At 38.8% G+C, this 26,590-nt stretch overlaps 1 protein-coding gene across 9 annotated transcripts in view; it reads right to left on the bottom strand.

Annotated features, from left to right (window-relative positions):
* DTNB (dystrobrevin beta) overlaps positions 1 to 26,590 on the bottom strand; it is a 239,585-nt gene that overhangs the window by 148,810 nt on the left and 64,185 nt on the right. For all 9 annotated transcript variants that reach the window (XM_042933506.1, XM_042933505.1, XM_042933507.1 and 6 more), the window contains exons 6-8: positions 21,978 to 22,132; positions 10,866 to 10,971; positions 6,647 to 6,813 (exon numbers count right to left, since the gene is read on the bottom strand). In XM_042933506.1, the coding sequence (XP_042789440.1) occupies positions 6,647 to 6,813; positions 10,866 to 10,971; positions 21,978 to 22,132 (428 nt within the window). The remainder of the gene's footprint in view (positions 1 to 6,646; positions 6,814 to 10,865; positions 10,972 to 21,977; positions 22,133 to 26,590) is intronic.

Genomic DNA, 26,590 nt, shown 5'->3' with positions numbered 1-26,590 from the left:
CCCTCTCCCTCTTGCACCCACTTGCGTCGGGTTTTGTCCCCACCACTCCACAGAAACTGTTCTTGCAAGACCACCTCTACATTGTTAGATGAGGGGCCACTTCTCAATCTTCTCCCTTGATTGTCACAGCACTGGACACAGAGGATCAATCCCTCCTCCTCAAAACACCCTTCACGCATAGTCCAGAACACCACCGTCTCCTGGCTTTCACCTTGTGTCACTGTTCACAGGTTCCTCCTCTTCTCCAAGATCTCTTAATGATGAGCCCTGAGGGCAGTTCTCATTCCTCTTCTCTTCTTTCTTCTCGCCTCTATCTCCACTCACTTGGTGGTACTGTTCAGTTGCATAGCTTTACATACCAACCACTTGCCAATGACCCCCAAGCTGACATCTCTATCTCAGACTTCTTTATGTTTAGACTCATATGCCATGGCCTATCCAACAACTCCCTATGTCTAGTAAGCAACTTAAATCCAACTGAACTGAATTCCCAGAGTGAACTCTCAATCCTAACCTCTACATGTACTCCATCCACAGCTGTCTCATCTCAGCTGATGACAATTCCATCCTTCTAGCTGTTTAGGACAAAATCTTCACTCCTGTCTTCTCACAAGCCACATCCAACGCATTAGGCAGATTCAGAAAGTAAATTCTAGTTCTACCCTTGTCACCACCTCTACTGCTACCATCCTACCGTATCTTGTTTTGATTACTGCAGTTATCTCTCCTGAAATGCTCTTTCTGCTTCTATCTTTTCCTCCCACTTTACTCTTTACATGTTATCCAGACTGATCATTTTAAAAGATAAATCAAGCCATGCCATTCCTCTACTCAAAACCCTATGGACTCACATTCTGGGGTAAGTGGGTGGCTCAGCTGGTTGAGCTTCCAACTATTCTTTTTTAGTGTTTATTTATTTTGAGAGAGAGAGAGAGAGAGAGAGAGAGAGAGAGAGGCAGGCACTGAGAGGGGGAGAGAAAGAATCCCAGCAATGTCTGTGCTGTCAGCACAAAGCCCAACACAGGGCTTGATCTCACCAACTGTGAGGTCATGACCTGAGCTGATATCAAGAGTTGGATGCTTAACTGACTGAGCTACCTGGATGCCCAGAGCACCTGACTCTTCAATTTGGCTCTAGTCATGGTCTCAGGATCCCGGGATCCTGAGTCAGGCTCTGTGTTGAATGTGGAGCCTGCCTGGGATTCTCTCACTCCCTCTCTTTCTGCCCCTACCCTACTCATATTCATTCGTTTTCTCTCTCTCTCTCTCTCTCTCTCTCTCTCTTTTTCCCGTAAAAAAAATAAAGACTCCTCATTCCACTAGAGTTAAGGCCAACATCCTTATTATGGTCAGAAAGGCCCTTGTGAGCTGTCCTCCTTTCCTATAGACCTCCTCCTGTTCACTCCACTCTGGCCACATAAGCTTCTCTGCTGTTCCCTGAACTCAGAAACACACTCCTACTCACAGGATTCATGCTGAAAATGCCTCCTCTTCCCCAGATGTCTACTATCATACACCAAAGACTCTGTTCAAATCTCACTTTCTCAACAAGGCCTCTATGACCCTATACTCTGGATTCTGCTTTTTGATTTCTTGTTCATGTGCAAGTCTAGTGTAAATTGGCAGAGGGGCTCTGATCCATCTACTAGATACCCAGCTCCCTTTCATTCAAGGGCTTCTGCCGCTATTACTTTCTTCGAAGATCATTCCATGTGGCCAATGTCTAGTGGGAGTGGGAAGGGTAAAGAGAAGATGAGACACATCTGCTTTAAACAGCCGTGACCCAGAAGTAACACAGATCACCTGCAAACAAATCCCACTGGTCAGAACAAGTCATATGGCCCTGTCAGGCTGCAAGGATGACGGGCTAGATCATCCAGGTACAGGTCCAGGAAGAAAAGCAAAACATGGATATAGATAAGTACTTGTGATCACAAAATATGTTTCCTCCCTTTTCCTGCAAACAAAACACACTCAAACCTCTCCAAAAAGAAAATGTGAAGCACCACTCAGTCAGTGCATCTAAAGACAAGTCCAGGACGTCTGGGTCTATCACAGTCTTCTTCATCAGGATCATGCGTAGCTCCAAATGATGGACCCTATGAACGGATCGGGCAGATGATCCACACCCACCCTCCCCAGGCCCAACACACAATGGAGGAGCACAAGCACAAGGTTCTTCCTTATCTAATATCCTCCTTGGCAAAGTGGGCTCTGGCATGCCCTTCCTAGAGGCCGTACAGCCTTCACAGACCACCTCTTTCCAGAGCAAGTTCTGGGTCGTTAGAAAGTAGTCTTACAGTTAGAACAGTCAGGGGCTTGTTAAGTGCAGGCTTCTAGTTCCTTTGCCAATATATAATTCCCTCAAAAACTTAGTAGGCCTTTGATCTATTTGTTTCCAGTCAGTTCCATGTGCCAGTAACCGCACACAAAGTCTTTTCCTGGACATCATTCTTAAGGCTGATTTATGTCTTTGCCTCCGTTCCTCTCGCTTTGAACTAACAGAAGCCACCTGGAGTCCAGATGAAACAACAGGTCAGCAGTTTCCAACGTTGGCTGCACGATGCAATCACTTGAGGGAACTTTTAAAAACTGTCTTATCTAGGTTTCATGTACCTTTGACCCATTAAATCAGAAGCTATGTAAGTGAGAGCAAGGTAATTCTGATGAACAGCCAAGAATGAGAACTCATGCCCTGATCCGATCTTTGCCATAGGACTGTCATCTTTCTTTGACTGAGAAGGTTCACTAGGCCTTTGTGGCTCAAAGCCTTTCTCAACTCTTACCTATTGCTCTCTAGGGTCTACAAGCAATCTGTTTTTCCTGTCACTGCTCCAACTGTCAGAACTTTCTCTATTCCCTTTCATTTTTTGCTTGGAAACTAGACAATTCTTTCTTAAGCTCATCTCTTTCGTGTAAGACCTAACAAAAGACAGTCAACACACACTCGCACTTCAGTCCTTTCCAACATTTGACCCAGAGCTCAGGTGGCAAGAAGTGGACCTTCTAAGTTATTATGGATGACAAATTTAGCCACTGGCCACCACTGCATAACATAGATTTCTGTCCTTCCCACCTCCAACATTGGTGTCCTTATCAGGGCTACCTGACAGCTAAGCCAACAAAACAAATCTCAAGGTTTTGCTGTAATAGAACTTACTTCCAGAACCAGCTACTACAGCCAACACTAAAACCTCAGTAGCTTAACACAAGGTTTCTCTCTTGCTCCTAGCTCTCTTGATCAAAGTCAAGCAGGGGAGCAGGATATTCTTCTCCACCCATCATTCAAGGACCCAGTTTCCTTTCATTTATGGTTTCATCTTCCTCTGGGTCCTAATGAAGTTCTCTCCCCTAAGCTGTGGTAGAGAGGACAGAAAAGGCCCTCGGCTATTAATGGTCTTATTCTGGGAAGACACATATCACTCTGTTCACATTCCACTGATAACTGGTATTTACATGGTTTTTCTTAGATACAGGGAAGCTGAGAAATGTAGTCTAGATGCATGCCAAGCAAAAATGGGAAAAGAGCAATGTCAGTGAGCCCTCATGGTCTCTTTCACACCCCTTAAAATTCAAGCCCCACTGAGCAGGAATCTTTGTCTGGTTCTGTTCGTAGATGTATCTCATATGCCTGTAATAGTGCCTGGTACGCACAGCATGAGTTCAAATAATATCTTTTGAACGAATAATGAATGCACAGAATTAATCACCATATAGCATTTTCTTCTAAAGTAAAGTCAAATGAATGGATTGATGCCTGACAGAATAATGAATTACATCGCATAGTTACTTAGACAAAATATTAAACTTTTGGAAAAATCAAAATAAACTTCCAAGCACCAATATAACACCTATCAAATCTACAATGCAAATTCATATACAAACTTGTTAAACGTACACTAAATTTATCCCTTGTGAACACAGAGAAATAGTTATTCAAATACTTGTATAAACACAGTGGGCAAATGTCAAAGAAATGACTATTAAAGAGATTACACATCTTTTTGTTAGTAGAAACTTCTTTACCCACATCAGTCTCAAAATTCATTCAGATCTTCCTCAAAGAGCAAGGGTATTATACATACAGAGTTCTAATCCTGAAAACAAGTCACACACACACACACACACACACACACACACACACACTGCTAAAAAACTTTACCAGGATGCATCAATCACACATAATGCACATACTCATCAAAATTCAAAACAGACAGCAACTTCAAAATGATGCATGCGTATTGTTCATGATTTTTCTTGAAATCTTAAGTCACTATAACAAAAATAAATAAAATTTAAAAAACAACAAAGCTGAAATAAAAATAACAACAAATGGGGATATGACTTACTACACAAGAGTGTTATGAGAATCAAGCAAAAGCACAAAAATTCACTGTGATTTCTGTACTTTATGTATGCTTTTGCTCAATGAAATAAAGCACAGGAAAACCTGCTTTGTAAATCATAAAGCAATATTCAGTCACTTATGTTTTAAAAAAATGTAAAATTCCCATTTCTAAAAGGGTTATAAATTAGCTAAATGAGCAAGTTGAAATTAAGATGAACAAGTTCCTCATTCTCTCTTTTTTTAATTTTTTTAATGTTTATTTATTTTGAAGGGGAGAAAGACAGAGTGTGAGCGGGGGAGGGGCAGAGAGAGAGGGGGAGACACAGAATCTGAAGCAGGCTCCAGGCTCTGAGCTGTCAGCACAGAGCCCGATGTGGGGCTCAACCCACAAACCACAAGATCATGACCTGAGCCGAAGTTGGACGCCTAACTGACTGAGCTACCCAGGCACCCCAAGCTCCTCATTCTCTAGCCCAACGTGTAGATGAGAATTGTCAAAAGAAACATCCCAATGAATCCAATCATTACAAAAGGTAACAGAGCAAAGAGCTATCTCAGTGCTGAGAGTTAGACTCTAAACAAAAAACAGTGGGAAAAACATTAACAAATCATTTACCACCAAGCGACACTTGTACTTTAAGAAAGGGAAAAGCAACAACTTGGAAATCTATAAATTATCTCTATTCAATGAAAAAGGGAAGAGACTACTACGTTGTATTTTTTTCCTTTGCTTGTTTAAAAAATTTTTAAATAATCACTCCTCAACCAAAAACAATATTAGAATTTACAACACAACAAAACCCCAGATAGGATGTTCAGTTTAACACAAATTTTATGGTTAAGTATAACTGAAAACCTATCTGATAAAACAAAAAACAAAAAACAAAAACTACCTCTAACATGTCAGAGATGTAGGAAGTAAAGTGCACACGTGGATTGAAAGTCGTTCTTTTTTTTTTTTTTTTTTTAACTAATCCCTGATATGAACTTACCTTCTTTTTGTTCTTGGTTGAGTTTTAAAAAGACTAATTAGAAAAAAGGGAAAGAAAAAAAAAATCCTGATTATTGAAGCTTTCTAAATACTTAAAGTCCAGTAGGATGACCAAGGGTAAGAACCTAAATCCTGAATTACACTTATGACACTCTATATGTTCTACCCTTTAGCAAACCAACCAACCAACCAACAAATGAAAACCAGAGGGAAAAGTTTTTAAAACAACTTTTTGGAAATAAAAGTATGGCATTTTGTGGGGGTTGCCTGGGTGGCTCAGTCGGTTGCGTACCTGACTTCGGCTCAGGTCATAATCTCATGGTTCGTGAGTTCAAGTCCCACATCGGGCTCTCTGCAGTCAGTGAACAGACTACACTGTCCTCCTGTTTCTCTGCCCCTCCCTGCTCCCCACCCCTCTCTCTCTCTCTCTCTCTCGAAAATAAACATTAAAAAAATATATGGCATTTTTAAGACTCTGAAAATAAATTGAGAGACAGGAAGAAAAATGATTGATGCTAAGCTTGTTGCATGATTTGTAAACACTATAGGAAAATCACACATCAACCTCCACCCAAATACTGTTACTTAAAAGACTACTTTTGGGGCGCCTGGGTGGCGCAGTCGGTTAAGCGTCCGACTTCAGCTCAGGTCACGATCTCGCGGTCCGTGAGTTCGAGCCCCGCGTCGGGCTCTGGGCTGATGGCTCAGAGCCTGGAGCCTGCTTCCGATTCTGTGTCTCCTTCTCTCTCTGCCCCTCCCCCCTTCATGCTCTGTCTCTCTCTGTCTCAAAAATAAATAAACGTTAAAAAAAATTTTTTTTTAATAAAAATAAAAGACTACTTTTGAAAATAAGGACACTGATGTGGCAACTGTAAAATACAGTATTTCCCCAACTTCAGAGAGACAAAAATTAACCCCTTTATTTCATGCAGCTTTCTTTACCCCATTTAAGCCCTACAGACGTGAAGAAAATATGCTTTAAAAAAAAGAACTTTCAATCCCACGTAAAGCTCAGAGAGGAAGCTTTGGGAGAATACCCTTTGCACAGTTTTAAAATAAGAAGACACTTCTCGCTCACTTTTCCATTTCAACTGTAATAATACCTCCAGCTCCTGAAACTTTAAAGATTCTGCTTTTAAAATCAGGTGATGAAGCGCAACACACTCGCAACCCATCCCAAGTGTTGGCACCTAGATCTGACTGCACCACGTCCCTCTTTGCCAGGGACCTATCGGGAGACCCTCCTGGTGCTGTTGGCGATGAAAGAGGAACAGCGGGGGACCCGGACTGACACACGAAGCAGTTACCCAGGAGGAGTGCTCCTTCATCTGGTGTTGGTTGCTGTGAGGGCCGCTGGCGTGGCCACGCCAAAAGCAGTTTTGGCAGAGCTGGTAGTTGTGGCACTGCTGGCATCGGTACCGGAAGCCCATCATACTCTCACACCGGCAATAGGAGCACTCCACGGGGTGGAAGACTTGTGGCAGGCAGACAGCAGGGCAGGGGAGAAGGGGCGGGAGAGGAGGAGAAGCAAGTTATCTTACTTTCACTCGGAGAGTCAAGTCAATACACTGGAAAACCACACCTAATGCAAAAAAGCAAAAGTGAAAACAACACTAACACTGAAAACTCTGAAGCGTCTCCTAGTTAACTGAGCCGCCATTTACTAGAATAAGGGGGGAAAACAATAAATGAGAAAAGTTTTTCAAGTTACAATATTATATTCCAGGGGTGCCCGGTGGCTTAATAGGTTAAGCCTCTAACTCTTGATACAGGCTTAGTCCGTGACCTCCTGGCGGTGACACTGAGCCCCCTGTCGGGCTCCACTCTGAGCATGGAACCTGCTGAGACTGTCTCCCTCCCTCTCTGCCCCTCCCCTGCTCATGTGTTGCATGTGCACACGCGCTTGCTCGCTCTCTCTCAAAATAAATAAACATTAAAGAGAAGACTATTACATTCCAATTCACCTTAGAAAATAACCAATTTGTTTAAAACGAGACTCATGCTTCTCAAATTCAGATAAATATATAAGAAGAGAAACTTTCAGTCTAAAATTTATTTTTCAAACCCATTGCTTTATAAAGAGATTTATCATTGTCAGCTGTACAGGCATTTGTTTCCTTTGCTAATAACACCTGGAATGATATACTATGGGTCTCTATTACCTGAAAATGGTATTTTACACAGCACCTTCAACTGAAGGCCTTCAAATGTTGGCTGAACTAAATGCTACAACATGCCTGGGCACAAGTTTGTGGTTACTGGTAAAAAAAGTAAGGCTAGACATATTGCCATGTTAGTTTTAGGTAAGAGTTCTAAGTAGCAAAACAGTAAAATAAAGTACTCTAGACCAACAAAGCAGCGGGGATTTGGAGGAAGGGAATCTTAGGGACCTGTCACCCTTTTCTCCGTTCATACAGCATGTCACCTTATGCAAACCTGCCAGGTAACAGTCAGGATTCATAGAGATTGCTGGGATTCTCTTACAGCCTGAACATCCAGTTCACTGAGTGGGAAGTGGGCAATGCATAACTGTATATTAAAGACAGTTGTTTATTCTTTTAAGTGTTGGTAACATAATTGTTCCCTCTGGCAATTCAATTCTGAACACAAGAAATGGAAGTCAATAGGAAAAGGGCATATAGTATTCAAATCTTCATTTGAATAACTCTTTCTAGCAATATGTATACAAATCCAATCTTATTTCAATAATAAGGGTTTTGGGGGGTGCCTGGGTGGCTCAGGTGGTTATGCATCTGACTTTGGCTCAGGTCACGATCTCACAGTTCGTGAGTTCAAGTCCTACTTCAGGTAAGCTTGAACCCCACATCAGGTGAGCTACAGCCCCACTTCGAGTGAGCCCCACATCTCTCTCCCTCTCTCTCTGCCCCTCGCTCACTTGCACCCTCTCTCTCTCTCAAAAAAATAAAATAAGGATTTTGGGTTCTGTTTCCAAAAATGTACATCAAGACTCGGGGGGGGGGGGGGGGGGGGAAGGAGCACTTGGTGAAGAAAACAATGTAACAAGATCATTAAAGACTATAAAAAGTAAAATCAGGAATAAGAACTCCAAAGGACATAATTCCTCTAAGAAATTCAAGCATTTTGTCATCAAGATATTTCTAAGGAATAATGAAAGTGCTGATAAGACTCTGTGCTCCAAATTAAAAGTATACAATCTAGTAAAGTTCCACCAAAGAACACTACTCTCAAATCAATCTGGAGCTAATATCAACACAGTCAACATCAGCATATCAGAATTTATAATTCTACATAACTTTCAGTTAATATTAAATAATATATAGGGGCACCTGGGTGGCTCAGTCGGTTGAGTGTCCGACTTCAGCTCAGGTCATGATCTCACGGCTCATGAGTTCGAGCCCCACATCGGGCTCTGTGCTGACAGCTCAGAGCCTGGAACCTGCTTCAGATTCTGTGTCACCCTCTCTCTGACTCTCCCCCACTCATGCTCTGTCTCTCTCTCTCTCTCTCTCTCAAAAATAAACATTCAAAAAAATTAAAAATATATACATATTAAATATATGTATATTAATATTAAATTATCAAGTATATTCTGATAATCTTGGATGAATATGCATGTCTATGTGATTTTTCTTTTCTTCTACACCAGTCAAGAGCCAACACTTACATTAGACAGTATAAGGGGCTGACCAGATGGAAAGGAGAGCCAGAATAAGGAAAGGATCACCTATGTACTGGGTCAATTATAAATAAGATCAAGTTTTGGTAAAAGTATTCTTTTTGGAAGAATACATCATGTTGTACCTTCTTATATATTATATGCTTGGATTTTTCAATAAAAAAAGTGCAACTTCTGCTTAAGCAAATAGATATCTGTCCTTATTAATAGTAACTTCAATATGATTCCAGCGATGAATTCCATAGAAAAAGCCCAAACAACAACAAAAATACCATATAGAAATATATAGAAATACCATAATTTTAGAATTTACTTCCCACCATAAAAATTAAGATATGTAGATAAATGTTACCGTGATAGATAACATGTTTTATTTTTAAGATATTGCAATGAGTTCATACTATTTCTCTGTCGCTGAGGAAAATATCACTAACCTCATAAGAATGTAATCAACAAGTAATACACTATATACAAAGTAACAGTAAAATGTTCACAATGATAACAAAAAAATTAGAACAAAAGAGATTCTTTCTACTTGGCATAGCAAATACAAAATGATTTTATGAAAACAAATTGAATATAAAAGTACAAAAACACTTCAGGTTAAAAGTATTGCCTCCAAAAGAACTGATAATACTGTAATAATTTAACAGTATAAATCTCTATCCAAAAATCTTGTTAAAAAATTATTTAACTGTTTTAGTTTAGTCAAGAGATTCTAGACCTTTAATTAAATAATCCTGAATCTAAGGTACCTGTGAACTAAAGCCACAGTGGGGCAAAAGGCTGAGAGGTTTAAAAACAGAAGATATGGATGGGACAGAGAGAAGATAAAACGAGTATGGAAGTGTATTTCATTCTTACAAAGGGAAAAAGGGCTCTGCTTTTTAGCTCCTTTCACTTGTTACTGGTTCTCTTTGGCGGAATAAGATACAGGCAAAGGCCCGGAGAGGAAGGAGGGAGGTTACATAAAAAACTTCAGCCTTTCCTTTAACAAACTCAGACAACCTAAACAATGAGATAAATGGATAACAGCAGAAGAAAAAATTAAGAAGTTACTAAGAGATAACTGTCATTTTAAGCAAAACAGATTTAGTCAAATTCCTGGAAAAGATACCGAGAGTAATTCAAGGTAAAATAGTAAAGGAAGAAGTAAAGATGTATGAAGTACCAAATCCTACCTTAGCTATTCTCCTTGAAACTACTCTAAAAGCATTATAATTTTAGTGGGTGATACTGCATATATGCAATTTTTTAGAACTATGGATTTTATAAATTAAAGGAAAAAAGGAAGGCATAGGTAAATCAGGTCGGTTCAAGTAGAAAACAATCACCTGAAATCTCAGGGGGAAAAGCCAAGAGTGTGAACCACAAAGTTTGATATTACTATTTCTTGGTACCCTAAGTAATAAGTCCCCTTCCCTTACTTTTCTTTAAGAAATAAATATCCATCGAGGCGCCTGGGTGGTTCAGTAGGGTAAGTGTCTGACTTCACCTGTGTCTGACCTCACAGTTCGTGGGTTCGAGCCCCGCATCGGACTCTGTGCTGACAGCTCAGAGCCTGGAGCCTGCTTCAGATTCTTTGTCTCCCTCTCGCTCTGCCCCTCCCCATTCATGTTCTGTCTGTCTGTCTCTCTCTCTTTCTCTCTCAAAAGTAAAATAAGCATTAAAAAAATAAATGAACTTGTAATTTAAAAAAAAGAAAGAAATATCCCTCTTTTGAAAGCTAAAATCACAAATCCAAATGACAGAGTGACAACCAAAGTCAATTATAATTTTCAATGGTAATAGCTAAGGACATTACAAAATACTATCAGCTCGTGTATTTCCTATAGCACAAGAAACTGAATGATAAAAGTTCCGCTTACCATTCTCAACATGGGCAAGCCTATGCATGAGAGGTAGCCAGACAAGGCACTGGGGGGGAGGATCGGCCATCATTGTGTCTAAAAACATATTTAGCATGATCTTTTTCTGTAAAGAGAAGAAGAGCAAACATACTTTATATTATTAATGAATTCCAAAATTATGTTGATCTAGAATTCTCCCAACCAAGTTGTAATGAAATCCTTGTGAAGTTCCATAGCAAAATACAATATTTTACATTACTAGAGACAATGCAACATACTGTATGTCACTACAATAGTCACATGCATTTCCACACACATTATTTTGAGTCTTAAAACAACTGTACCAGGTAAATAGGTTAGGTATTATTACTAACTTCATATTACAGATGAGAAAATAAAGAAGCATTTATATGACTTGTGAAGGTCCTACTCAAACAGGACACAAAGCCAGCACAGGAACTCAGCTGTCCTTCAAACTACTATTTATGTTAACCAGTGAGGGAGACAGACATCCCACACCTTATTATAAAACAACATCAGTGAGGGACGCCTGGGTGGCTCAGGTGGTTAAGTGCCCGACTCTTGATTTTGGCTCAGGTCATAATCTCACCGTTCATGGAATCAAGCCCCAAGTCAGGCTCCCCACTGACAGTGTGGAGCCTGCTCGGGATTCTCTCTACCTCTCTTTCTGCTCCTCTCCCATGCTTGCTCTCGCTCACTCTCTCTCTCAAAATAAAACAATAAATAAACATTTAAAAAATCAGTGAAAGCTGAACTACTCCATTTATTGTTTACCGTATCTCCAGCATTTCATAACATTGGTGTGTTATCACTAAATAAATACTGCAGTGAGGGGCAAACACTCTTAAACATCATTTAACAACTTTCTTGTACAGAAAGAAAGAAAGAAAACTAAAGGGAAGAATTGGATGAAATTAGAGCCTAAACATCCAATGTCCATCACTCCCCCCCCCCCCATTACATCATCTCCCCAGCTAGACTGCATTTTTCTGTTTCATCTTTATTTCTCTCTTTTAAACAAATACATACGAAGCTTCCACTGTATGTGAAACACCGGTATAATTACATTCCACTGGATACAAAAAAATCAGAAAACAGTTTAGAAAAAATAGAGCCATGAGATATAGATAGAACAGATTATCAAAAATTTTCAAATTAATGACTTTTCCTTATTTCCTCTAACCCACAAAGCACCTTTCCTGCTTTGGAGACGGGAGAGCTCTATGATTATAACCTGGACACGGAGGCCCCCACTTCCAACTTTATTCCTAAAGAAGGGCAGAGACAAAAGGGTGAACACAGGAGAGCAGGAGATACAGGCCCAGTAAGTAGTGCTTTTCTAATAAGCCCTGGTCTCACCATTCAGAGGGGGAGGGAATGAGGACTGGAGCACGTGGACACCAAAAGGCAGCCAGAATCTCACCTCACTCTCCCAAGTAACTACGTTCTCAGTCCCACCACCTTTTCTTGAGGTGAAAAACAGGGTATATGAAATGGAGTGTTTCCCCATAAAACTTTAAAATACTTTATTTCAGGAAGGAAAAAAAAAAAAAAAAGGACACAATTGGTTAGAGCCGACTCAAAGATTTTGCCAGTATATTATAAAACAAGTGATTTTTACCACTAATCCGTTCACCTCAAATTGGAAGCAACAAGTGAAGGCACTGGGGTGGCTAGTCAGGAGGATGGCGGCCTCCAGCATTTGTATCCGATCCACCGCGACACCTTTGCAGTGATGGTTCCATCATGCAAACAGGAGACTACAGACTCACTTCTGTGTATCTTTTTGGCAAATATGAGAATCTTGGTTTCATTGTATGTAAATTGGAGATAATTCTTATTAAGAATAATCTTAAAAAAAAAGAAACTGGTAAGTAGGGAACAGAAAAGGGAGGATAAAGTAGATGTAGAACAAGAAAGGCTTTTGCAATAAAACTCAAAAAAGATGAAGAAAGAGGAAGGAAAGCCTCAGATTCAGGACAGAGGCTGGAGGCCATCACTGAATTAAGGGAGGGAAGGGGCGAGCAAGAGGGCTGAATGAGGGTGATAATAGTAAGAACCTACCATACAAAGGCCCTTTATAGATACCCGTGTGTGGGTGAAATTTGAAAAATATCTACTCAATTAGGCTAAATAAAGTTTTCCAAAGTGTTTTCCATCTCAGGCATCCAAGTCCCTAACGTTTCTGACACCTCAGTGGAATCTCGGAGGAATGAGTGAACAACATTAAAAACAAAACCAGAAAGCCACCAAACATTTGAATGGAGGTCCAGATATAGAAAATGCCTCTTCCTATGGATATGCACATAACTGTAACAAAGCAACAAAAAAATGAAAAGTGTCCCCGTAACATTACTGAGAAAGAAGATACTAAGAAGTGTTTTTTAGCTAGCAAGAGGTAGGAACCAAAACTTAAATGTATGTTTTAATTAATATTTCTATATATTTTATATCTAATTTGTTATTTTATATCTTACATTAAAATTAATTTTTACAAGTCTACCTGTAATTCTAATGCTACTTTCTCTAACAAGTTTTGACTCACCTATCATGGAGGCTTCTTTTTTAATCTTCGAGATGAAAAGGAACAATTATATATGACATCTCATTAGACCCTGATAAAAATGCTCAGGGTCAGCTTACAAAAGTTGTTCTAAGGTCATACTGTGATGTGAAGTCCTCCAAAATCATGAGGAATGAAACCAGAACTGTGTCCCAGTAGCGTCTTCAATAAACCATGTGATTTGGGGAAAATCGCTTACCCTTCTGGTTTCGGTTTTCTCACCTATCAAAGGTAGAGCAGTAGTTCTCAAGTGTGTTCAGAAGCTGCCCTGTTGGTTCCTAAAACATTTGCAATGAGTCCCTGAGGCTGGGGCTATTTTCATAGAATTCTCAGGCATTATTTGCCCTTTTCAATCTCATTCTCTTATAGGCAAACAGTGGGCATTCCAGAGGCAAGGCGGCAGATTCACAACCATCTGAAAAAGCTACTAAAGCACTCCTCCCTTTCCCAACTCCTCGCCACGTGAGGCAAGATTTCTTTCTACACTTCAACTAAAACAACGTATCACAACAGATTGAAAGGATAAGCAGACAGGACAATCCAGCTATCTTCAACTGAGCCAAATATTAAAATGATTTGCAAAAATGTAGAACCATGGCATTCTTGTTAAATTTTTTTGTTTTGGAATATATAGCTTTTTTCATAAAAATATGTTTTCGAATATATAGTTTTTCATAAAAATGTTTTCAAATATATAGCTTTTTTTCATAAAAACATTTAAGATTTAACAGACTTCTCATTGTTATTTTTACATGACACTATCTTTAATTTCTCAATTTTAATTTCTAGTATAGAACTATTAATAGAAATAACTCACATGAACAAAAACTCTTTAGGGTCCTCAATAATTTTTATTGTAAAGAGGTCCTGAGACCAAAAAGTTTGAGAACTGCTGTGCTAGACTTCTCAGCTCAAAAATTCCGTGACTTAGTAAATGACTGTGTAAATGACCAGTTAGCACTTTTTTCTCCTTTTTTGTTTTGTTTTTCATCCTTGAGTTGAACACATTCTTTGCATTTTTCCCTATTTAAAAAAAAAACCTTTTTTTTATAAATGTTTATTTATTTTTGAGAGAGACAGAGACAGAATGTGAGTGGGTTAGGGGCAGAGAGAGAGGGAGACACAGAATCCGAAGCAGGCTCCAGGCTCTGAGCTGTCAGCACAGAGCCCAACGTGGGGCTCGAACTCACAAGCTGTGAGAGCCAAAGTCGGACGGTCAACCGACTGAGCCACCCAGGTGCCCCGCATTTTTCTCTATTTTTATAGCACAGTATTTATAACAAAAACTACAACAAAATTGCAAAAACTGCTTCCTACAATTCTCATTTTCCTATATTTCCCTGTAAATGTACATATGATTCTATGTAATTATGTACATAGGGTAGATAAAAATATATAACTTTTTTCACTTAACTTTTTTTAAAATACTAATTGTTTTGCTACAAGGTCTTCATTTCTAATCATTTTAACAGCTGCCTGATCCACTGAGCTGAGATGCCATGATTTATCTCTGCCTTCCTCTATAAAACACTGAGGCTGTTTCTATCCTTGTGTGTACTCATATATATTTTTCCCTGGAAGTAAGCATTTCTTTTTGTCATCTACGTTCCTGCCCTTTGTTATTCTAATCCTCAATACTGACAATTATTACCCTAGAGCCATTCTCACCTCCTTCCCTCTACCCATGACTACATTTTCCCTGTTTTAAAAGGGGGTAGAGACCACCCCTTAAAAATAAGAAATCCAGTATCACTAAAACAACATGAGAAAACAAGTAAATTAGTTTAGCATTGGGTCATCACAGGTGCAATTTCCAGCCTCATCATTTCCATTAAAACCTCCTATTTCCTTATGGGCAACAGGTAAGTTTTTTGTTTTTTTTTTTTTTTAAAGACTTTTATTTTTAATCTCTATACCCAATGTGGGGCTTGAACTTACAACCCTGAGATCAGGAGTCACATGCTCTACCAACTGAGCCATCCAGGTTCCCCAACAGGTAAGTATTTCTTATTCATTGCTCTGACTTACTTGGTAATCAGTAAAACCATGAATGACATACGGTTAACAAACCTGAAACATTTTTAAAAGTGTTTTTAAAGTCTTCTAGATTAAAATATTTTTATACAAACTTTTGTGTAGAGTTAAAAATATTTTGTCTGACCAGGACAAACATAAATTAACTGGTTATAGGACCAGTGCTATGGGTCAGCCTTTTGATTATTATTAGACACTGAATTTGACCATATCACAAATTTATTTTGAACTTGAAAAATTAAAGTACTTTGTAATGACATAACAATATCATGCTGCTGTGCTCTTTTTTTAATGTTTATTTTTGGGAGACAAAGAAAGAGCACAAGCAGGAGAGGGACAGAGAAGGGTGGGGGGGGGGGGGGGGGGGACAGAGGATCTGAAGCAGGCTCTGTGCTGACAAGCAGCTAGACCAATGTGGGGCTTGAACTCACAAACTGTGAGATCATGACCTGAGCCAAAGTTGGACGCTCAACGGACTGAGCTACCCAGGCACCCCTGCTGTGCTCTTTGTTAGAGATGATTTTATTTATTATGGTTAAAAAATGGGGAAAACTTCAGTACTTCTGAAATACTATATTTTCCTCACTGCAAAGACTGTTTCATTTGAGAAAATCACAGAATAAAAATATCAATGAAAACAACAACAAGGTTTCAGATACATCCATGAGATTTAAACTTTCAGTTAGAATTCAAACCAAGACACTTTCTCATGCCATATTTGATTTAAATCATTTAATCCAACAAATCTCTAGTAAGCATCAATCATTTTCCAGACACTGTTAGTCACGGGGATATAAAGTTGAAGGAGATCAAGGTGTATCCCTTCAGGGCATAAGTGAACTAGATATAACACGCCATGGGAATGCAGAAGAGGAACAATTAATCCTACAGTGAAAGATTCAGAGCATCAAAGAAGAAGGGCTATTTTATCTGGGATATGAAATATGAGGGCTTCTGTTGGAGAGAAAGAAGGTCAGGGGTTATTGGCATTTCAGTGAGAGCTAATATCATTTGAAATGACAGCATACGCAGGACCAAATGTGGACATAATTCAGCTGAAGTGACAACAGGAACAGCTCTGACCAAGTTCACACATGTGCAAGAAAAGACAACCCATCATAACTACTGGCCAAGTGCAATTGTAAGATATTATTGTCTGTATGAGGTACCTGGATATCAGAGATGGTAAGGTGTGAAAGAGTGTCTTCAAATCAATGAAACATGGTAATTACCCAACTAGATTATCTTGGTAATGAGGGACTGCTGATGGAGACTGTAAAATCTGCTTAATTGGAATTCCTATGAAATACACATATACACGTACCAGGTAATTCTTACCAAACTTTATACAACGTCCAGGAAAACAAAGTCAGAACATCCAGAAAATGTCTCACTTCAAAGATGGAGTGGGGAGAAAAGTCATTTTGGCATGTAGCAGAAGAGGATATGCGGATCAAAGTATAGCCAGAGGACATCTCCAGGCACAAGAAATACTGTTGCTGTTCTGAAAAATCCACTGGTGATAATGTAATCCCATCTCTACCCACTGCCCACCTCCCCGTGAATCACGGAGAGTCCCGCAACACCCAATGAAAGAGCACCGCTCCCTTCCCATCTCCCTCTCTCCCCTACTCATTCAGTCTTCCATAAAGACGGACATCAAGTTTAAGATCCTCTGCAGGGTGGACTGAACACTTCAAACTAAAGTCAATATGAACCTAAAAAATAAATAGCACAACAAATAGCAATCATCTTTTTAAGGAGAAACAGAACTCATCCTTAAACTCTGAAGTTTAGAAAAATTGGGGAGAGATTTAACATATTCACTGCTTGTTTTTTAATAACTTTTAAGTCTCTAAAGTCAGTTTGTTAGTTTACAAACACTGAAAAATCAATACACCTGGTCTACCCACCAAAATATTAGCCTTGAGGTGCTATGTTAACACTGTGCTTTATACAGACAATAATCATTAGCACAAATAAACAGCTAGATTTTTTTCTAAAAATTTTACAATATACCAAAGTAGAGAGAATAGTATAATATGCTTGTTACCCAGCTTCAACAATTCTCAATAATGACTAATTTTAATTTATGTTTTCACCATTCCTTCAGTCTGGAATATTTTGAAGCAAATTTCAGGCATACTATTTCTTGAACTAACTTCACTCCAGTGGTTTATTACGGACACCTCAGATGCTTATGAAGCTGATAAAAGAATCTTTGATATTGAGGTTTATAGGAAACCACCAGAGCATCTTCCAAAGTGGCTCATATGAGAGTTCTAGTCACTCCAAATCTTCACCAACATTAGTTGTCAGTCTGAATTTTAGCTATTCCAGTGGATGTGTTCTGCTGAATTAGCTTATAAATGCCTTTAATATTTGTTGTGTTTTTAAAACTATGTTAAGTCCAACATCTTTTTTGGGGTCTGTTTGTGAAAAGCAGGCAAAATTGTTTTTTAAAAAAGAATTCAAGCTATATTAAAATAAAGAAACACGTAATTCTCTTCACATCATTTGAAAAATTCAAGAATTTCTCCTGTAATGCAACACAGACATCACTGAAAAGCTGCATACTGCAAAGCAGTGGATTTAAAAATAAGGTATATGAGAAAAAACAGGGTTGGCACAAACCTAAAAACAGATGCCACCTTGTAAACAGAGAACAAAACAATAGCAACACTAATAGCACAATTAAATCTCTCAAAGGCACTGCCAACAAGGTCACTATCAGATGATACCTTTCAGTCCTAAGTCCTGAGTCATTTTTTCCCTTCTTTATAATAAGGGCATACAACTTGTAACACAGATCAATTTTATCAAAACTAAATACGGGCTCCAGGGAATAGCTAACTCCATCAATCAATTTTTGTAGCACAGGTGTGAGGGGTCCTAAAAACAATATCTTCACACGTCTTTCTTGTGCATCCACAGTTTCACCCCATAATACTACAGAAAGTGAAGCAGTTCATGAATCCCGCAAACCAGCCGCTTCTTTCACCAGAGAAAGGTACTTCTGCAGGTTTTCCACTTCTTTCTTAAAACAGTCCTACATTCTTTCATTGTGATCACTTTTTTGCTCAGCCCAGAACATTAATATGCTGGGAAAACTGCATGTGAATCAACAGAGCAATTTCCACTTTACACTGACCCTGTTCTCTCGCTATCTGATGGTGGATAAGTTAACTCGTGTTAAAAAACACATAGGTAGGAAAATAAACCATACGGGAAAAGCCCATTTTCAAAAAGAAACCCAAAACTCATTGGATTTAACTCTTGCTGCATGAACCTCTGTCCAAAGTCTCATATTTTTGGTCATTCTATCAGTAGTTTCTTTTTCTTTTGAGGGTCCTTTTTTGGGCCATCTTTACAGACCACAGAAAGCTCAAGTTTCCTCCAGCCTGAGATGCTGCTCTGACTTTTTCAAATTTGGCACATACCAAAGCACAGACTGAGTTTTTTATAGGAATCAGAGGCAGATAAGAAGCAACAGCCAAGCTGTAAGTTCAAAAGCCTCACAATAAAGGCATAAGGTGATCTGGAGAATCCTAGATAGCACTACTAGGATTAACAGCTGGAAATTTCTGTATATTCTTCAACATTTTAAACTGTCGTTCCAGTACTAGACTCTCATTATAGTCCTCATGTTACAATCAGATCAAAGGTTACTTTAGGTTTAAAACCCCACATAACTGTCATCCACTGGTCAGATGTTACTCTTCACAGACACTTCTTTGTATAAATTCCCTTCCCCATTCATTCTGACACACTTTACTTAACAGTAGCATTCCAGGACTTGATCAAGTTTTAGCCTGACCTCCAGGAAGTATCTTGTGTGAAAAGCCACATGTACATCAGATATGATTACCCCAGAGTATTGTAGGGGCAACCGTTTAATGTAATGGTACTACTAAAGCAGTAGCACCAAGAGGAATTCTAAGTGAAAACTGTCTGGGGCCCCTGTGTAGCTCAGTCAGTTCAACATCTGGCTCTTGATCTCAACTCAGTTCTCACAGCTGTGAGTTCAAGCCCCACAGTGGGCTCCACAATGGACGTGAAGCCTACTTAAAAAATAAATTAAAATCAATGGAAAATGTTTGTAGTTTCTTTATCACACTCATCCTCACATCGCTTCAGGGCATTTTAATACCTGAAGGACATTCCTGTACCAGGATATGTATGGAAAGCCTCATCTCATTTAGAAATGCATATCTATGGGGAAAATGCAAACTATACTAGAATAAAATGAAGCACAGAGCTATTTTTACTATGCTAAAAGCTGATATTGTCATTTATACTGAGAAAGAGATAAAGTATGCATAGAGGCAAATTTCCACAAAAACAATAAGCCAAAGTATGTACAAATTTGGAAGAACATCTCCTCAGAACTTACTAAAAATAACTCACCAGTATTATGGGTGCCACTTTCGGTGCTAAAGCTAATGAGTAATCTCTAAACAAATTACAAAATAGTTTTTGAAAGTCTGAGTTCAAATAAATATGAATTCTTAACTTTAAATGTAAAAGAAAAAAAAGGTATGTATGTGTTTGTTTTTGCTTCTTTTGTGAATCCAAGTATCACAGATCAGGAGGATCTGGTTTATGATGTTCTTTCAGTCCTCAAACTTTTAGATTTGTTGTTTTTATGTGTTAACTTTTTACTTTTAAATAATTTCAGACTTCTAGAAAGATCATAAGATTACAAAAAAATTCCCCAGTTACCAAGATTTCTCAAATGTTAACACTGCAGAAGAGATGCCCCTTTACCCTTAAATTAAATACCTATATTTCTTAAAAACAAGGTTATTTTCTCACATAATTTAATACAAATATCAAAATCGGGAAATTAACATTTAATAACAAAATACTACTATCTAGTCTACAAAACGTATTCAGATTTTTTCAATTGTCCCAACAATGTCCTTTATAACAAAAAGGAAACCCTGGATCATAAACTGCATTGGGTTTTTCTTATCTCTTTAGATTCCTGTAACCTGGAACAGGTTTTTGGGTTTTTTTGGTTTTTTTTTTTTGTTTGTTTTTTTTTGTCTTTCATGACATGGACATTCTTAAAGTGTATAGGCCAGTTATTTTGTAGAACTATCTTCAGTTGGGTTTGTCAGATGGTTCCTCAAGATGAGACTCAGGCCAGATGTTAATAAACTTATTGTGATAACTGTTTTGCAAGATATACAAATCTCAAATCATTATGTTGTACACCTTAAGCTTTTACAATGTTATATGTGAATTACATCTCAATAAAACTGTAAAAAATAAAACCAAACATAAAAAAATGGGGGAAAAAAAAAAAAAGGAAGAGGAGACTCAGGCTGTGCTTTTCTGGCCCAAGTACCACAACAGCAATACTGGGTACATCTTGGTGCATCCGCTCAGGAGGCAAGGACATCAGTCTGTCCCTTCGCCGGTGATAGGGACTTTGATCCCTCGGTTAATGTCAATCTGACAGGTTTCTCTATTGTAACATGGTAACTTTCTAATGTTACTACATTTCCTTTCATAATTAATAAACATCTTATGGTGGGGCTCAGTCAGTTGAGCATCCAATCCTTAATTTCGGCTCAGGCCATGATCTTGCAGTTCATGGGATTGAGCCCCACGTCGGGTTCTGCACTGACAGCACAGAGCCTGCTTGGGATCCTTCTCTCTGCCCCTCTCCTGCTTGAGCACACATGCATGCACACTCTCTCTCTCTCTCAAATAAATAAAATTTTTAAATAAAAAATAAATACCTTATGAGGAGATACTTTCAGACTATGTCAATATCCTACTTCCATTAATCTTTTACTCATTAGTTTTAACACAGATTTTTCAGTAATTCCCCCCTTTCCAGAACTTTCTAAGCTTAGCATGAAGCTCCTTTTATCTCATGTCTACCTGCACAAATGGAGCTACTGCCAGCATCCACTCTGCTCTGAGACCCCTGAGACTCAGTTAAGATCTCAGGAATCCACACATACAATCTCTAGGGCAGGATCACACAAGGACACTCACAAATAAAGAGGAAACCCAGTCTATCGTTTCTTCACATGAAAACGAGAGTGTACCCTCAAGAGATTTTGAGCTGGCAGCTGAGAGCCGTGTAGCATTCCTTGCCTTTGGTGCTGAGAAAACAATGGCCCAGTATTGTATAGAGTTTTACGCCAAAATTCTTCTATTTCACAGTTGAAAGAACTCATTCAGGCAAGTAATATATGTCCAGTAGCAATAATATAAACACTTCATCTTCAACATTTTTCTTTAAAATGTTGGTAATTTAAAATTTTACATATGTTACCATTTTCCAGAAAAGACTCCCCTCTCCCCCAAACCAGAATTCGTAGGTGAATTTTTTGTCTGCCCTCTTTTTCACACCCCTCCCACTTAAAGCTCTTTTCCCTCCTCTACCCAAGGCTTTATGTCCCTAGACTAGAAGCAATCTGGTGAAATCTAATAAAGGGCAGGGGGATGGATGAGTGCTCTTCTAGTCCTAGATTCTACAAAACTGTCCTTACCTGCTGTGGAAAACAGGTGCGGACTGAGTGCTCTGTGTAACCAAAAGATGGCCCTTCAAAGACAGCTGTTGGGAGCTTCAGAACTTCCTTCAGAAACTGGTCAAACTTGCTAAATATCATTAAGCCATTGGAATCTGACATCTGGGAGAAAACATCTATGAGAACAAAACCAAATAAAGTCAAACTAGAAAGAAATATAAACTTTTTATAAATGACTCTATGTTATTTGTATACTGGTCAAAAGTACCATTAAAAAGTACCATAAAGCTATTATGATTTTTAGTTAATATGTGTTCTCCTTCTTATTAACATTGTATAGTTCCTTTACTGCCCAGCCCTCTCTCCCACCCACTTAATATCTACCTAAATATTAAACCCAATAACGATTCATGTATGTCTACCTACCTCCTCTTTTTGAGTGTACATAACTGAATGATATATAACTTATTTTATTTATAACAAACTTTGTTCCAAGAAGAATTTGTAGCAACATACCTTTATCTCTTAGCATTTATGTATGTGTTTATATAAGACATATGCATGCTTGGGTTTATGAATATATTAGCATATTGATTTGGGGGTATGAAACTGTATTATATTTATATATTCATATGCTACTAATGTAATGTATTCCTGTGAAGGAATAAATTTGAAGGAAGCATAAAACATGTTTAAAATATTCCATTCAGTGAGTTCCAAAGTAGAATAAAAAGAACTCCTATAAATTCTTCTACCCCAAGATACTTTGATACTATAAGATCTTATTTTTACCATAAAGTCTGACTCAAGCAGATGGGAAAGAAATTTCTAGTAATACTATTTCTTTATCTTCTTAGAGAGAGTCTTTTCTCTCCAGTTAGTTCTTCCTCTCTTCTCATCCATAGTCGGGGAGAAAAAGAAAAATCACCAACAGCCCAAAATCAATGTGTCAGAGAAATGTGACCTAAGCTTTTTTTCAAAGTATTGAGCTTCCTTATAAACAAATGGGTGAGTTAAACATGCACAGAAAAATCGTTTCCTGAGGCCCTGCCAAGTGTGGCATTTTAAAAAGTCAGATTCTATACATAATTAATAAGTATAGAACAGATATATATGTAATTGATATATGTTATATATGCATTATTCTTTAGGTTTAATTCAAGGTATTTATCCTGAAGCACTAGGTGTAGAAAAAAAAATACATTTGAAATATATTAACTAAAGAAAGATAAAATGTTAAATTATCAACTCCACAGAGTAACTTTTAAAAAACATTAACATTAGGGGTGCCTGGGTGGCTCAGTTGGTTAAGCGTGCGACTTCAGCTCAGGTCACGATCTCACGGTCCGTGAGTTCGAGCCCCGCGTCGGGCTCTGGGCTGATGGCTCAGAGCCTGGAGCCTGCTTCCGGTTCTGTGTCTCCCTCTCTCTCTGCCCCTCCCCCATTCATGCTCTGTCTCTCTCTGTCTCAAAAATAAATAAATGTTAAAAAAAAATTTAAAAAAAAAAAGAAAAGAAAAGAAAAAAAAACATTAACATTAAAAAACAAGAAAGTATCAAAGGGATGAAAATCTACAATATATGCTCTCTAAATAGCTGTTAGTTTGTAGCTGGAGAAAAAGTATTAAATACTCATGGCGGGTGGGGAGATTCAATGAGAGGCTAAAAGAACTACAATCCTAGTGGAAGATAAAATCAATTAATTAACAAATATTAAGTTCCTTCTATGTGGTCCAAGTGCCAAGCATTCTGCTAGGTGTCATGAAACACAACAAAGAAGTATGATGGGGGTCTTTATCCCCCAAGAAACTTTCAGTGTAGCTGAAAAAAAAAAAAAGATACATATGAAGCAAAGAAGAATTAAGTGTTAAATTGACACTAAGTGGAACAGAAAGAACAGAGACATAAAGATGCCTGTTAAGCCTATTTGTCAAGCACCACAACAGGTTGTAACCATGGCTGAGGCTGCCTGTAGCCACCCAAAATTAATTATCCTCGTTTCTACTAGTAATAGAACACTAATTTTATTTTGTACAGCAATGCACCCAACTAAGAAATTAAAACTTATAGCCTCCTTTTAGCAAGTCATGGTCATGTGACTAACTGGTAGCCAATGAGACTATAAGCAGAAGGGTTATGAGGGACTTCCAGGAAGGTTGGTAAAAGAAAGCTGACTAAGCTGGAAATCAGGCCCTTCTTTCCTTATCCTCTTCCTCCTTTCGTTATCTGAAATGTAGTTATGATGGCTGGAGCTCCAACAGCCACATGGACTATGTGGTAATTGTGATTTTGTTACAGAAGTCATGCACTCGAATGGTAGAAAACAAAGGTAGAGAAAGCCTGGGTCCCAGATGAAATACCACATCAGCCTTGGACTACCTAACCCTGGACTTCTTTTATGTAAGAAAAAAATAAACTTCAGCTTTGTTTAAGACACTATTGTCCTGGGTTTTTGTTTTCAAGCAACAATCCCTAATACTAAGTGCCTTATACATTACTAAACAATACCTCATTTTACTCTCACAAAAAGGTGTATGTGTGTACACATAATTATTTAAATTTTATAGATAAGGAAACTAGCTTAGAAAGGTTAAGTTGCTTAGGGTTAAGAAGTTGGTAAGTAGCTAAGTCAAGATTTAAAGTTACACTTTAAAGTTATACTTCCCTGACTCCATCACACCACACTTCTTCAAAATGTAGTTTAGAATAGTTACAAAACACATAGGCAGTAACTGTCAGGGAAGTTCTAAAAGAAAGGAGTTAGAAGCTAGGCCTTGAAAGGTATAGAATGATGAGGTCAAAAGAGGTTGGAGGTGGGGGCTGGGGGACACAACCAGAGAAGAGGAGGCAAGTGTCTATGGCAGGAATTTGTTATCTTTTTTTTTTGGGGGGGGGGGGGGGGGGTAAAGCAGGAAACAGTGTACTGAAACAGTGTACTACATTCTTCAGTGAGAGACAATTTAGATTGAGAAATAAAGGGAAATAAAGACAGAATAAGAAACGTATCTGGCATGAAAGAAAACTTTGAAAGAGGAAATCACTTTGAATTTGGTTTAAAAACTCTTACGAAGGGAAAAGATATTTAGAAAGCTAAGTTTCTGTAAAATGAGACTGTTAGTGACCAACAGAATGGATAAAAAAGGAAGAACAGGACTGGGGAAATCAGCTACAAAACCTTGTGGAGGAGGCACAAATGAGGTAGCGAGTGTGTGAACTTCAGTAGTGACAGTAAGGTTGGGGGGGGGGGGGGGTCACCTCCAAGACATTTCAATGCAGGAAACGCCTGCTGATGGCAAACTGGATTAGGGAATAAAGGAATTTAAGAAGTTAGGGTTATTATTCTAAGTTTCCAGTTTGGGAAAATGACAACCCTGACTAAAAAACAAAACAAAACAAAAAAAACCCCTGAAGATACAAATATTTATCTTTGCACATAAGTGTATTTGAACCAATCAGCAAATGTCCATGCAGAACCATCCTGCAGGTAGTTAGAACCAGAGTACTGGGCCACAGCTCAGGACTGCAGATACAGAGCTTTGAAGATGTTGCCAATTATGTGAAAAACTGATGCCCTTTGAAGGAGGGGAGACCATAGTAACTTCATTTTTATTTATTTATTATGTATTTATTTTATTTTTTTTAAGATTTTTTTTTCATGTTTATTTATTTTTGAGAGAGAGAAAGCACGAGAGAGAGACAGAGCACAAGCAGGGGAGGGACAGAGACAGAGGGAGACACAGAATCCGAAGCTGGCTCCAGACCCTGAGCTGTCAGCACAGAGCCCGACGCCGGGCTCAAACTCATGGACCGCAAGATCATGACCTGAGCTGAAGTCAGACGCCCAACCAACTGAGCCACCCAGGCACCCCTAACTTCATTTTTAAATAGCTGGGTGAGGGGCGCCTGGGTGGCGCAGTCGGTTAAGCGTCCGACTTCAGCCAGGTCACGATCTCGCGGTCCGTGAGTTCGAGCCCCGCGTCAGGCTCTGGGCTGACGGCTCGGAGCCTGGAGCCTGTTTCCGATTCTGTGTCTCCCTCTCTCTCTGCCCCTCCCCCGTTCATGCTCTGTCTCTCTCTGTCCCAAAAATAAATAAAAAACGTTGAAAAAAAAAAATTAAAAAAAATAAAATAAAATAAAATAAATAGCTGGGTGCTAGTCTTATGAGGAAAATAATCATTCATTAAATCTGAACGAAAACAAAGGGTCGATATGGGATGTGGCAACGTGCCTACTACTCAGTATCTACCTTCCCCTGCCTGCTCCCCAACTGAACCCTGACGGTAATGAGAATGGCAATGTGCTCCACTTGAAAAACAACTTCCCAGTCTCTCTTGTACAAGGTAACTCTAAAGTGGATTTCTGGGAAGGCTTCTGCTTTCCTGAGAGAGGCACTTCTTTCTTCTCTCTGCTTCGAATGAGAACGTGAGGCCTGGCATGCAGCAGTCACGTTATGAACGTAAGGAGGAAAGCCATATGGCAGAGCAGGACGAGAGGATGGGACCTGAGTCTTTGATGACATCCTTAACTCACGGTACCAACTTTGACCTACCTGCCTTTGGACTTAATTTTACATGAGAAAAATACATCCCCATGTGTTGAAGCCGCTGTTGGTTAAGTTTTCTGTTGCCACTCAAG

This window comes from Panthera leo, chromosome A3 (genome assembly GCF_018350215.1).
Source record: "Panthera leo isolate Ple1 chromosome A3, P.leo_Ple1_pat1.1, whole genome shotgun sequence".
In the NCBI taxonomy this organism is placed as follows: domain Eukaryota; kingdom Metazoa; phylum Chordata; class Mammalia; order Carnivora; family Felidae; genus Panthera; species Panthera leo.
This window is presented reverse-complemented; position numbering and strand designations above follow the sequence as displayed.